This window comes from Lissotriton vulgaris, chromosome 8 (assembly GCF_964263255.1).
Source record: "Lissotriton vulgaris chromosome 8, aLisVul1.2, whole genome shotgun sequence".
NCBI classification, from domain to species: domain Eukaryota; kingdom Metazoa; phylum Chordata; class Amphibia; order Caudata; family Salamandridae; genus Lissotriton; species Lissotriton vulgaris.
The window spans coordinates 1,122,444,245-1,122,459,235 of record NC_141696.1 but is presented as its reverse complement, the minus strand read 5'-3'; the positions used below and the strand labels follow the sequence as shown (position 1 = coordinate 1,122,459,235).

General features: G+C 46.4%; 1 protein-coding gene across 5 annotated transcripts in view; it reads left to right on the top strand.

Annotated features, from left to right (window-relative positions):
* The window catches only part of TRIM13 (tripartite motif containing 13), a 286,751-nt gene that overhangs the window by 231,651 nt on the left and 40,109 nt on the right, over positions 1-14,991 (top strand). For 3 of the 5 annotated variants that reach the window (XM_086934954.1, XM_086934950.1, XM_086934953.1), the window contains one exon: positions 1,775-1,831. The exons of the other annotated variants lie outside the window; for them this stretch is intronic. In XM_086934954.1, the coding sequence (XP_086791080.1) occupies positions 1,775-1,831 (57 nt within the window). The remainder of the gene's footprint in view (positions 1-1,774; positions 1,832-14,991) is intronic. 5 annotated transcript variants of the gene reach the window in all.

The window sequence follows — 14,991 nt, the reverse complement described above, 5'->3', positions numbered from 1 at the left end:
GCCAATGCCGCCATCGTAATTTACCCAAGTGGACACAGGCCTCAGTTGTGAGCGCCCGGACGATGATTCAAACTCAGCACCAGAGTCGCTACGGGTTTGCTGCGCAGGACCCAAAGCCGCACCATGCTACGCCACAGGATTAACAGAACTCCGACCAACAGACCTATGGCCAGAGTCCGCTGATAAGTTCCTGCCGCTCCAGCGAGGAACCGCTCGCAACTTACCCTTTACCTGAGAACTCGAAACTCCAGATGGACACTTCTTGGGAAATTCGGCGTGTTTGACCCACACCCACTGCCCCTGCTGTGGCCCCTTGTCAGAGTCAAACTGCACCTGAGGAGGACACAGGGGTGGCCTATACTCTGGATACACCACCACTAAATCGTTGTTCCTGTGAAAATTAACACAATCATCCTGACCTCCAACCCCACGGGAACAAGCGGTCTTCCCCATGCCCAAAGCCCATACCCCCATGCCTTTTCTGAGGCCCTCTGTCTTGAGGCAGCAACACTCCTTGCAAAACTGTAATCTCCTTAGTCTGAAAGCTGTGTGTAGACGATGCTGGCTCTCCACTCCCAGCACCTACTGCCCCCAAAATGTATTCCTGACAAAGTTCTTCATCGCTGTCACTGGAATAGTCCACCAGCGCATTGGAGGACTCTCCCACCCAGACCTCAGGCGCAATGTCCACACTTCTGCCAGTAGCGCCCACAGCATATGCCACAGGGGGCCTTCTTCCCGTAAAAGCAGCGTCATGTAAAAAGGAAACCTTTGACGCCTGTGTAGGAACACTGTCTTCCGAGAAGAATTCGCCACCCTTCTGCTCTTCAAACAGCTCCACTTGCTGCTGCCTATTCACCAAGGCAAAGCTGGCCCTTCCACCTCGCTTCCCTGCTCTCTTCCTGGCCTGCGGCTCAAAAACAGCTTGAGTCTCCTTCAAAACGCTCGGGGTTGAAGCAGTACGCAGTGGTACCTTCTTTCCTCTAGAGCTCCTGCCTGAAGAGCGCGCTCGACGCGGTCTAAAAGCTGACGCAGAAAGCTCAAACGCAGTCTCTGAGGAGCGACTAACCCCTGCCCTGCATGCTGCCACCGCGCGACTCACCCCTTCAGCCGCTAAGCGCTGTGGTCGCTTCACCTCCACGCTGCCCTCAATGACATCTCATGGGCGTAATAAATCAGTGCGCCCAACTGCCACCAAAGCTCTAATTGCCTCCCTGGCAATTTCATCCGCCGACATCCTTCCAGGAGTCACCAACAGCTTCAAAGAACAAAGCAGCGTTAAAACACAAAAAACGCTGACAGAGGTTAACTTGCAGATGACTTCTAACCTCCGTTACAATTTCCCAGCGCTACAGCTGTTCTCTGTCAAAATTCTGACAGGAAAACCCAGCTGACGCGCTTCTCTGTCAAAAAACTCACCACCGCCGTCTCCTCACTCGCTGCGAGTGATGTAATCCCTCCCGCTCCCACCCCGAGCGCCGCTAAGCCCCTCCCACTCCCAGAACCACCAATCGCCTCCCGTGTGAGGCCGAACTGCGCGAAATCCCCCGGGGGGACACCGGCTCCTGCCAAGTCCCCCCGGGGACCCATTGTATCTGTGAAAAGCCAAATGTATTTTGATTTCACTTTTTTCTACGGAACCATAAGGTAATCCACATATGGATTTTATATCAGTAGATTAAAAAACCCAGTGAAACATCAGTGTGTTAAACAAGATCTTTAATGGTGTATCCTTTTAAACGTCACCAGTTTACCTGTTTGTTTACCCTTCCAGGTGAAGGGAAGAGTACGTCACCTAAAAAGACCGGAAACAATCCCCGCCATAAGAGAGGTAAGACTTTACTCATTGTCCTTTTAGAGAAAATTCGTATTTTGTTAGTTTCAGGCTACAACAATAAAGATTAATGAAACACATATACATTTTGTTAGGAATATCTTTAAAGACATTTGGCTGTTTGCACTAATCCTCTCAACCTTCACTCTGAAAACTAATGACATCCACATTAACATCTTGTGAAGAAACTACTGATATTTCTTGTTAAGTTAAGGTGAAAGAAAGTTGTCCATATTAATGACCGTCACATTCGGCCTATGATATTGGAATTAGAATAAACTATTCCAGAAGCCGAAGACACTATGTAACTCATGACATGGATGTGGGCTTTGTGGACCCTTTTTTCCTGAATTGTTGGTGCAGTGTTCGTAATATGACTGAGTGAACGTTTGTCAGACTTGACACTATTTAGTTAAGGTGCACTAATTAAATTAGTTTATCTGTAGAGATCTCTTTTAAACTATTCAGTGTCTTCACTCCTTTGTATCAAAGCTATTCTGATGTGTCAGAGGAGACCAACAAAATGACAATTAGAGAGACCTCACAAGTGTTTTGAGCAGTCAGTGAGAATTTTAGTTCAACAACCAGATTTGAAACACAGATCTGATGGCTCTCCCCACAGCTAAACATAATCATTACAATCAATATTTCCAAGTGAAAATGGACAGTATGATTAGACCGTGAATGCTGCATAAAGATCGTTTTTAGAATTCAAAGACATTTTATTGATTTTCCCTATAAGCACAAAATACATAAAAGACAGGGCAAAGTAATGTGTGTACATCACCTCAACCATGTCGCCATTACTAGAAGACATCAAGAGGTGGATCAGACGGTACATTACAATCGGATCAATGCACAGGGACACGACTTAGTGAGTGTACAACGATGGAATGCAGTAGGCCCTAGAGATCAAGTCATCGAGGAGACCGCATATGCGCAAGTTGTACTTGGCAGATCCGTGTCAGGTCAATACGCTTGAGTTATGCATTCCTCCGTAATGGTCAGCGAGGAACAAACTGATTGAAACCTGTCGTCACGAACAGCCTATTATCCTAGAAGTTGCTGATAATCCTATTTCTAGCATGGGACGAGTTATGAAAAGTACAAAGCCTGCAGAAAAAGGCTAGAGATGAGGATAGGAAAGCAGAGAGTCAAAGAGGTACAGAGGGAGTAAGGGTGAGAAGAGAGAAGCTAGAGCTCGGCGCCAAAGGGGTAGAACGAGAGGTGGTGTATTAAAATCACATCAAAAGGGGAGCCTTCATTTAATCCCAGTGGGAGGTCTCCATAAGCAGTGAGGGCCATGAGGTGGTATGGTGCATGAACATCTGGGCCTAGTAACTTGGGGGGGGTTTAAAAACCTTAGGACTAGCGTCAAGCACCTTCCAAAGTTTCCTGTGGCTGGGTTTCCAATGGGAGGTATTTAAGACAATATTGTCTGCTCCTCTTAAAAAAATTAACCATTCTTGCCATTTCTTGAATGAGATTTTCCCAAAGCTCTTCCAATTACACAGGTCTATTTTACACACAAGTGATAACATTGAGTCAAGCAGAAAGCGGTTATCCTCCCCCGTCAGATCAGGGTCCAAAAAGCCTGCCAATATGTAAGATAGTTATTTAACTGGGGAGATGTTGAGTGTCTGTGAAATATATTTGAAAATTTGATTACAAAACTTTTCTAGCATCGGGCGTAGCAGGAGCATATGAGATAAGTCACCTGTGTGTGCTTTGCAATTCCAGCATAGTGGGGACTAGGTTACATTTAATCTAAATATTCTTGCGGGGTCCAATATGACCTGTTTATGATCATAATTTTGTTTGTGAGAGAGTAGTGGAGATTTTGTGTTTGAAAGGCATTGTATGTATTAGCTTCAAGTCCAGTGTAATTGTTTTGCTGTTTGGTTCTGCCTCCCATTTTGCCACATTATTCAAATGTTGTTTGCACGGTTCGGGGAGCAGTAATTTGTAAATCCTTGAGACTGTGTGGCCAGCACTCAATAGTTGGGTGAGTCTTGAGGGGAGTGAGGGGGGGGGGGGGTTAAAAATAGAGTTAAGTTTGAGATCTGGACATTCAATTTCAGAAAATCGTAGAGATCTAACTCTGTTGAACCCTTATCTTATATTATATAGGTGTTTGAGGAAGTTGATCCCTTTGTTTGACCAATCTTTCCAAAATATGGTTTCTTTATTTATTTTTATCGCAGGTTTGTTCCAGATTGCCTGTAAATTTGAGGCACCCATTTTTGATGTGGAGAGAGTCTCCAGCCGCTTTAAGACTTTTTTTGTATTTATTATGATGTATTTAGAGTGTTCCAGTTTATTGGTCTGCATTGTCATAATTGCTTGGAGGGGAATTCCTTTAGTGAGGTGTAATTCCACATCTACCCATTGGGGTTTGTAATTAGGGTAATCTATGAACCATGCAGCTCCCTGTTTGCAAAGGTATGCTATTTGATAATTTCTGAAATTTTGAAGGCCAACTCTTCCCATGTTTTTCCCTAGTCTCAATTCACTTGTGGAGATCCTCGCTTTTTTTCCTTGCCATAGGAAGTTACTAATAGCCTTATCTACCTTATTTATAAAGTTATCCAAGAGCATCATGGGCAACATACTAACGAGATAGTTTATGACAGGTGCGATCATCATTTTAATCGTTTCCCCCACCACCATAAGAATTTTGGAGACCACCCTTTTAGAAGATCTGTGATTTCTTTTAAAGTGATGTTTTCGTTCACCTCTAGAGTGGAGATGAGGTGGTTTGCGAATTCGAGGCCTAGATATTTTATTGGACCAGGTTGCCATGACAATCCAGAGTCGCCTAAAATCTCCTTGGAGCCACATAAGTTGAGTAGTTTTACTTCGGTCCTATCCCCATTGAGTGTATAACCTGAAACATTTGCATATACTTGGATCGACTTCATGAGGGCCGGTATGGCTTTGGTTGCATCCTTGGACACGACTAGTATGTTGTCAGTGTATGCTGCAACCTTCAATGTATTCTTCCCAAATTCGATGCCTTGGATGTCCTGGTTGGCCGGTAGATGTTGGAGGAGAGGTTCAATGGCCAGTAGGAATTGATAGGGCAATAATGGGCAGCCTTGCCTGGTGCCCTGTTTTAATGGGAAAAATTATGAAAGTGTTCCTCCGGCTCTCACCCTAGCTCTCGGTTCATGGTATAGTGCCATGATCATCTTGATCAAGTTCTCACCTAGATTATATTTCCTAAGTGACGCCTCTAGGAATGACCAGTCGACTTTATCAAGCGTTTTTTCTGCGTCAAACGTTAGTGCGACTGTCGGGGAGGTTATTAGTTTTGCTTTCTATTTTGCGTGACAAAATATTCTGGTGTTATCACTGGACATCCTGTTTGAGATGAGTGGAGGAGTTTACCTATATATTTTTGTATTCTGGAAGATAAAATCATTGCATATAGTTTGCAGTCTAGGTTTATTAGTGAATTTGGTGTATCAAAGTGATTCTGATGGGTCAGAGGAGACCAACAAAATGACAATTAGAGAGACCTCACAAGTGTATTGAGCAGTCAGTGAGAATTATAGTTCAACAACCAGATTTGAAACACAGATCTGATGGCTCTTCCCACAAGCTAAACATAATCTTTACAATCAAACTTTACAAGTGAAACTGGACAGTATGATTAGACCGTGAATTCTGCATAAAGATCGTTTTTAACCCCCTTTTTATGTATACTTCACATGAGCACAAAACAGATTATATCCTTAAATATTCATTAGCCTACTAAGCATGTTATATAGAAGGGGCAGAAGCAGTGAAAAGGCCACACTTCTGATTTTGGTTCTCTTGCATATGCTGATACATGGTATGTTACTGTTAGCTTAAGTGCCCACAGCTACTTTCATGGTCTCCTATACTACTCTGAATTCCTTATATACAACAGGCTTGCCGGCTTAGTGTGTAAAAATATATTCATTTATGACGCAGCTTTGTTACTTCCCATCAAAGTTCTGACAAATTGTAAATAGAATAGTTTTGATGTAGCAGACGTGACTGTTTTACATGGTTAAATGCATCAACTGTAACAGAAATATTGTGTTCTTTTCTGTCATTTGCAAAAACATTTATACTTTGAAGAGAATTACTCCTCGCACAAAATTGTTCGAAAGATGATATAATTTTGGTAGCTCTAAATTGCGTCTTTTGGAGTATAGAGTAGAGCATCAGATGAATTAGTGGAAGATGGAAAATCCCTGAGGTTTTCACCACACTATAAGGTTTACTTACAATGGATACCGACAATCCACATGTAAACTTTTTGGATATCAGAGTGTAGAAACACATTTCATTTAGATGCCTCTTCACATTTAAGAAGGTGACAAACGCGACTCATAATACACTGCGTCTTGCCCAAGGAGTATAAATGAGTTTACCCTTCAGTCAACATATTTGAGAACATGAAAAATAGCTGCTTATGGTAACATTTAGGAACAGTTAGATTCTGAGATCTACAACGTTTCTACCTCAAGCCTTCAGCCATTAATACTGAGGAAAGTAAAAGAAAGGATGACTTTTTTTCAAACAACCCATCAAAGAAGAGATGAAAAAGAATGAATGGCATGCATAATCCCTTATATGAGACAGTCTAATGAAATAATAAGATCAATTAAAACTCCTTGGAATATTATTGAAAATTATTATATGTTCTTACAGATAATCAGAAAGAAAATGTGTTCTCACACAAGGAAAAGTTAAAGGATAAAATGATCTGATCGGAAATTGAAAGTGTATTAAAATAAATATTTCTAGGTCATTAACCTTTAGACACACTTCCTTACCTCCAAGGCTACAATTGCCATAACTTCACTAAAACTGTCTGGAAGAATACATTTTTTTAATAGTTCTTTTTATTAAAGAAAGCATCAGCAAAAATTATATTACAGAGGGTCTGTCAAATCTGCCGAGCATACATCAGGATAAACAAAACTTACGATTGTAAAGGAACTTCACGGGGAGGGGGGATCATCAATAGCAGCAACCAGGGGTGGTGTACAAATTTCTCCTCTGTAACTATTCCAGGGCCCCCAAACTAATGACCACTTTCGAGGGCGTCCCCTCGCGAGGTATTTAGTCTTCTCCCTAAACATACACCAATATAAATTGTTTTCCCACACTTCCAGAGTGGGAGGCTGCTCCGCTCCCCACAATTGGGCTATATTTCGTTTGGCAATCATGAAACCCAGGGTAGCCCATTGTGTCTGTGAGGTGTTTAAATCAGTAGGTTCCCAGATGTTAAGTAAGCACCTCCTCGAATCCGGTGACAGGGAGACCCCCAGGACTTTATGCATAATGTCATGTATGTTGCGCCAATATGTGGTGATGTGCTCACACTCCCAGGTGATATGCGTAAAGGTACCAACGAGACCACACTGTTGTTTGCATAATCCCATATTGGAGAGTCCCATATGTACTAATCGGGGTCCCGTGAGGTAGATCCTATGCAGAATTTTAAGTTGAACTAGTCTCAGGCGAGCTGGGATTGCGACTTCTCTTCGGGAGGACACTGCTGTCTGCCAATCCTCTTCATCTAGCTCTATCCCGTCCTGCATCCATTAGTCCCTTAACGCCTCAAGGGGGTCAGAACTGTGATTGATCAGTTTTTTATATATCAAGGAGATCGTTTTGTCAGGAAGGTGTCCATCTAGTATCCTGTCTTCTAGAGGGGAGGCTCCTGGGGGTTCCGTCTCCCCGGGTAGTGCTGAGAGAAGGGAGTGACGAACCTGCCCATAACGGAAGTATTCGGAATTTGCTAGTTCATACTCCACCTGCATTTCGTCAAATGATTTAATTCTCCCCTTCCCCCAGATATCTTTGACCGTGGAGATTCCTATAAGGTCCCATTTATCGAAACCTTTTGTTTTCCAGAGGTTGCCAAGTTTTTCGGAGTCCCACAGTGGGGTGGCCATGGTCAGTTTGTTTTTCCAACCCAGTGAACATGTGTCATCATAACAGATCTGAACCGAGTGTTTAGTTGGCCCCGTTAATGACAATCTATTCAGCCAGGAATACAAAGCTCTGTTGTAGCTTCCCCCTGGAAGAAGCCATTTATCCATAGCGTATCCAGGGTCATCAACCCGGCCATATGTGCAGTGGTTAATCGCCGCCAGTTGGGAGGCCCAGTAGTATCTTGATATCTGGGAGGGCTACGTCTCCGTCATACCAAGAAAGTGTTCGTTTGTGTAAAGCGATGCAGGGCCTGCCCTCCCATAATAGACTCTGCTGCAGGCTCTCGATCTCACGGAAGTATCCAGATGGCACCACATCCAAGGTATTTTGCAGGGTGTAGAGAAAGCGAGGGAGAGCCATCATTTTAAAGAAGGCTGCTTTACCCATCAATGAAAGAGGTAGCTTCCTCCAGTTGGAAATATCATTCTTAAGCCGCTGCAGAGGGGGAAGTAGATTTTCGGGAATACCTAACCGAGGGATCTAAAGAGACAAAGATTCCCAAATATTTGAACCCTTCTGTGTTGAACTGTATAGGACAGTTTCGCGGAGGGACTGGGCGGTCTCCCTTAAATACGAACAGCAAGGATTTATCCCAGTTGATTGAAAGTCCTGAATTTCTCCCGAAGGAGGCCAGGACATGGAAGATCACAATGAGGGACTTGCAGGGAGAGGTCAAATAGAGCAATATATCATCTGCATGTAAAGATATGCGGTCCTCCCATTCAGAGGACCACTGCAAGCCTCTAATCGAGGGCCCCCAGAGTATCCAGGTGGCAAGAGGTTCCACAGCCAATGAGAAAAGAAGGGGAGACAGCGGGCAACCCTGACGGGTGCCCCGTCCCAGCAAAAATGGAGCTGAAGCTCTGTTGTTTACCACTACATGAGCGAGCGGTTCTGTGTACAGCAGACGTATCCATCTGATGTACTTTGGGCCAAATCCAAACTTGCCCAAGACTGCCCATAGATAAGACCATTCGATTGTGCAAAAGCCATTGTTGCGTCAAGTGATGCGATTATAGCTGGTTCCCGCAGAGTATGAGCTCTGGCTAATACCCCATGCAATCTACGTAGGTTTAGGGCCATGTTCCCTATGGGGCATAAAGCCCAATTGTTCGGGGTGGACCAGATCACTGATGACTTTTACCAGTCTATTTGCCAGGAGCTTGGCTAGAATCTTTGGCTTGGCATTTAAAAGAGAGATAGGTCTGTACGAGGAACAGTTCGTTTTGATCTTGCCCTCCTTATGAATCACAACTTTCGTAGCAACTCTCTGATCTCTAGGTAGAATTCCTTTGCCTCTGGATTCCACATACATTTCTTTCAGGTAAGGTGCTAGTTTATCCAGTTTGAGTCTATAGAGTTCGATGGGGAGCCCATTGGGACCTAGTGCCTTACCAGAATTTAATGAACGGATGGCCTGGGCTATCTCGTCCGCTGTCAGCGCACTATCCATAAACTTTCGATCCTCGGGGGAAAGACACAGGGGTTGTATGTCGCGGATTAGCAGATGGGAGTCAGCTTCCGAGTGAGGGGAGACCGATGTATAAACCGCCTGGAAGTGATCAGCAAATTTATCCACTATATCCTGTGGTTCAGTGAGTCATACCCCCTCCTCCGTTAGGAGCTCTGGGACTGAACGGGAGGCCCAATCTTTCTTATCAAGCCATGCGATAAGCTTTCCTGCCTTGTCCCCAGGTCGTAGAGCCTGCCCTGCTGTTCCCTACCAAGAGCATTAGCCCTCTCAGTGACCAACACCTTGTAATCATGCTGTTTCAGGCTCAACTGATGAAGTTTAGCCCGTGTTACTCCCAGTTCCAATTCCCCTTCCAGCCTGCAGATCTCAGTCTCCAACTCCACCACCTCTCTCTGCTTCTCCTTTTTAGAGCCAGCTATCAGAGACAAGGCTTGACCACTGATGACAGTTTTAAAGGCCTCCCATAAGGACCCAGAAGAAGACACAGATCCCACATTATTAGTAAAATATTCATCTAGTGTTGCAATGAGATCTTTGCGAGTTTTGGGATTGCCCAGATACCATGGATTTATTGGGGCCACCCTTCCCACTGTGCCCCGAGTTATGACTATGTGGGTCCACAGTGGAGAATGGTCTGAGATGCCTCTAGCTAAGTGTGTAACCTCTGTTATGTAAGATGCTTGTGCAGCAGGGACCAGACAGTAGTCTAGTCTACTATTGTGTGCCCCAGAGCTGAAAGTATATTGCTTTTGATCTGGGTGGAGTAATCTCCAACTGTCAACTAGGCCGATTGCGTCTATAAAGTCTAGCAGCCACCGCATTGCCCGTCCCGTTTCCCGTGAGGGATGTCTGTACACCATACCGGAGACGACTGCATTAAAGTCACACCCTAAAAGTAAAAGTCCCTCAGGGAGTGAAAGTAGAACCGTCCCCAAATCTGCTAACGTTGTGCCCTGTAACCCCGGAGGAACATAAATGGATAGGAAGGTTATGTGCTGACCCTCCCATGTGCCCGTGACCCCAATATATCTAACACTCACATCTTCCCTGTGGAAGTAACTGCCAATGGAAATGCCTTACGGAGCAAAATACCCACACCTCTGGAACCTGATGTGAACCCTGAGTGTACGACCAATTTGTACCCCATTCTGTGTAGAGCTTTGCATGAGTTTCCAACGAGATGTGTCTCCTGAAGCAGGACTACGTCTGGCGCCTGTCTTTTGAGAAACTGAAGGACTGCACTCCGTTTAATTTTGTCCCCCAGCTCATTAACGTTCCAACTCAACACCTTTACCTCTCTACCCGCCATTGTCTACCCGGTACAGTCGGCAAACCCCTGCATTTCGTGTATTGAGCCAAAGTACTGTGCTGATGCAACCAACAACCCCCCCAACATCCCCCCACCCCGCTGTCCTGTCCACTGGGCTCTAAACTGCCCACTGAAAAATGCAGAGTCCCTGTCGCCCCAAAAAATTCAAAGAAAGAAAAAAGGAGAAGGTTCGGCTTCACCTACCCCGCCCCCGCCCCCTTTCAAAAACAACTGGATCCCCTCCGACCCCCTAATCCCGCCACCCAGCTAAACTTCCGGAGAGCCATGCGGCAGCTCAGAGGCTTCACAGTCACCGATACCTGACAAGACCAGGTCAAACCAGAGGGGTAAAAGACAATCTTATTCCTGTTCCGCCGTCGCCTGCTCCTTCGATCTGTCCGGTGTTCCTGAGCCATCTCGAGGGAGAGTGTCTATCCAATCAGCCACAGCATCTGGGTTGTCAAAGAACCAGGCCCTCCCGTTGGCTTACACCCCCAAACATGCTGGGAACATCATGGCGTACTTCAGCCCCCTGTCTCTCAGCTTCCTCTTGACAGCCAAAAAGTTGCAACGCTGCTTCTGGACCACCTGCGTAAAATCTGGGAAAAAGGAAAGGGCAGCATTCTCATACTGGATGGGGCCCCCGGACCTCGCTGATTGCAGGATTATGTCTCTGTCCCTAAATTCAGGACTCTGCCGATCATGGGGTGCGGCAGGGCCCCAAGTCTCGGCCTCCCTCCCGGAACCCTGTGGGCACGTTCAGTGGTGAAAGAATTACTTAGGCCTTTAGGTTGGAGATGCTTGAGGACAAGGTCCTCCACAAATAAATCCGTGACGGGGCCCTCCGACCTCTCGGGCACCCCCAAAATACGGACGTTGTTTCGCCGGGCCCTGTTCTCATATTCGTCCAGCTTTCGTTTCGCCAGTTCGTGTGAGGATTTGAGCACACGCATGTCCCGTTGCAGCTGGGACACATCGTCTACTAGGCTGGCTGTCTTGATGTCAAGTGACTTGACCTTCTCGTTAAACCTGGTAAGGTCCGCTCTTATTAGATTAACTTCAATGGACACTGCGTCCAGTTTGGAGTCCAACGTCACCATTTGCTGTCCCAGGGAGGATTTAATACCGTCTATGGCTGCCATGACGTCGTGCAGCGTGACTGCCACTCCCGGATCCGGGGGCCCCCCGGAGGAGACAGCAGAGGACCCCGAGCCGGATGGTGAACCCTTCTGCAATGTGTACCGGTCCAACTTGTTAGACTGCACCGGCTTCGGGCCCTCGGTCCCCTGGAGGAATGCCTCTCTCCATCCTGCTTGGACGCCATCTTTCGTGGTGATCACTGCACAGTCCGGTCTCCAGTCCGACTACTCCGCGCCGGAAATTTCAACACCCCAGGTTTTCAGGCACAAACTTCTCCCCAACAGGATCCCCGGGCAGGCCTTTCACCAGTGGGGGGTCGCCACGTTGAACACTGCTTAGTCTTAGTAAGCCGTCACTGGCTCCAAGACACCCCCACTGCCATCGTTCCCCCTCAGGGCCACTTTGATTCTTGTCGCCGGGTGTGTCACCACTCCTTTTGCCGCACCCCGGGCGAGTAACGCTCTCCCCACAGTCACTTAGCCACGATCAACTCTGCCCCCATTCGTGGGCACGGAGACAAGTGCCCTTGAATTCACCAGGGCGATTCCCCCAGCCATGCCGGGTCCCCTTCCACAACTGGCTGATACTCGTTCACTGGGGGAGAATTCAGGGGGGGGCCCACAGTGTAACCCCGACCCACACTCACCCCCGCCAAGGCCAGGATGTCTTGTGCCAGCCTCTGCCAATCTCCGGATTCCCTCCGATTACCAGGCCTCCCCAGCGACTCAATTCCCTTTACGGAGGGGGGGAGGGGATCCCGCTATGCTGTTGATGCTGCTTGCGGCCGCCGCCGCTCTTGGAGCTCCTTCTCGAGGGGACCCGACCGGCAACTTCCGGTTTGGGTCCCCGCTGTTGTTTAATTCAGGAGCGGCTGACGCGTCTACTCCAACACCCGGCTCCGGCTCCGGCTCCACACAGGTCCAGAATCGAAACGGGCTTTTCTCCGGCTCTCGGTCCCGCCGGAACCCTGGAATCAGCTCCAGATGCTCCGCAAGGCCTCCGGTGTAGGTTTCGAGGCTCAGGGGTCAGGATGGGCAACAGGATGTTTGGGCCGACGGACGGACTCGGCAGAGCCGAGAGCTCACGCAGCCATTTTCTTCAGGCACGTAGCTCCTCCCCCCTGGAAGAATACATTTGAAACAGTATGATGCATGTTAAATGGAGAAATTGGAATATGTGTTAAAACGTCCATGTGTGAGGGTCTAGTTACATGGTACAGCTAGCTAGAAAAAAGAAAATCACATTAAATAACCATAAGTCAGACATAGGGACAGAAATGTGAAATCCAGAGTTGTGAGGTACTTTGATGAACAAAAGCGCAAGTTGTGAAATTAACTCCATGAACTGGCATCATAAAAAGCTAGTACAACAAAAGGAATCATGGTGGTTCGATTTAGTTAAAGTCAATCAAGAAGGTCTAAATATATTTCAGAATTTCCCAAGTTTATTTGTACTATATACAGAAACTGGAGCTAGGCGGCAGGAAATGACAGTGTGAAAACCACATTTCAGTTTTGAAGCCGAAAAGAAGTAAACATGAACCATTGATCATGCAAACTCAAAATCCTACTGAATAAGCATAATCTGTCCATGAAGTGGTAATGCTTTGATTGAAGTAAGCAAGCTTTAAGAGACGCTTGTGATTTCTTTCTGTTGCGTACAATGGTATTTTGGGAAAGGTTTGAAAGACAATATTAATAACAAAGGAATTTGACCTGTTTTGCGCTACAAACAGGTCTGAAAGTCTTAACTGTACAATTGTAGTGGTAATATGTCTTTCAAACTATCCTGAACGATTGCCAGTGGTTAGATTTATTGCAAGCATTCCTCCCATCATCCTTTGTATGTGTGATTCTTCTACTTTCTCAAAGAAGCATTTGGAGGTAGGTACTTGTGAAACTGGGTTGGGGACAACTTATACATAGCCTGAAGGACATGGAAGGAGCTCATGTGAGATCCAAGCCATATATCTCCCAGCAAGATAATGCCGATTGTGTCCCGTCTGCCAAATCATCAGCCAGCCATCTCCTGTGCTACTGGGGGATTTGTTATCAATGTAGAAGCCTAGCCCGTAAAAGTTAACGCCACCCTCCATCCGTGGAACACCATAAATGTCACTTCTGGCATGGTGATGTGGATAGGGACCCCAAACTACATACCCGTAACACTTTATCTATTCTTTTCATTCAGATTAATGTCCTTAGGAAAGCAACAAATGTAATCGTTTTGGAGGTTACAATTTATGTAAAGAGCATGAGCCCTGGGTTACAAGGTCAATTACTCGGTGTAAATACTTGTATACCCAAAAAGCATCAAACTAAAGACGGTGATGCAGGAGAGCCCTGCAAATAAATTAAACTTCTGTGTTCACCAGCTTTGAATGTTTCATAGTTTCATATGCTTGAACTTATCTGGCTTGGCTAACAATCTCCTGTGTTTTTAGGTTTTGCCTCGCCAAAAAGATGCGCTCTGCGCATCTTTTTTGCGCAGGCAAAAACCTAATGAGTACTGTGTGTGGGTTTGGGTCGGCCCTCGTCATTCATTGGCTGGCTCCATAAATGGAGCCTAGCCATTGGACGAGGGGCCTGTCCGTCAATGCCGGACCAGACACGGGGGCGTTCCCGAGATTCTTTGGCTTTTGGCTACGTCAGCCGAAAGCCTCTTCTCGGGAACGCCCCCGAATCTGGTCCGGGATTGAGGGCACCCGCCGGGAAAGGGCATGAAGGTCAAACCAAGCTGCAGGGAGGTATCGCCGGCAGCCCGTCATCCGAGGAGATGGTTGGCTGCAGGGAAAGTAGGAGGCATGAAGATTATACCGTGCTTACTTTGAGCAGCTGAGCTGGTTGCAGGGGTCCACCAGCGCTCGTATTTGAAAACCCGCACTTATTATTGTTTTAACACCAGCCTCCATCCAAAATAAGAGAGAGAAACGGGGTGAAGACTGATAAAGAAAATGACGGTAAAACGCTGTGGGAGACTCATTTGTTAAGCCAAAATGCCTTTGTTTTACCTGTCGCCCACCCAAAATTGCGTGTGCAGAGTGCAGAGTGGAGATTCAGAGTGCAGAGTGGAGTTTCAGATTCCAGAGTGCAGAGTGCAGAGTGGAGCTTCAGAGTGGAGCTTCAGAGTGGAGCTTCAAAGTGGAGCTTCAAAGTGGAGCTTCAGAGTGCAGAGTGGAGCTTCAGAGTGGAGCTTCAGAGTGGAGCTTCAGAGTGGAGCTGCAGAGTGCAGAGTGGAGCTTCAGAGTGGAGCTTC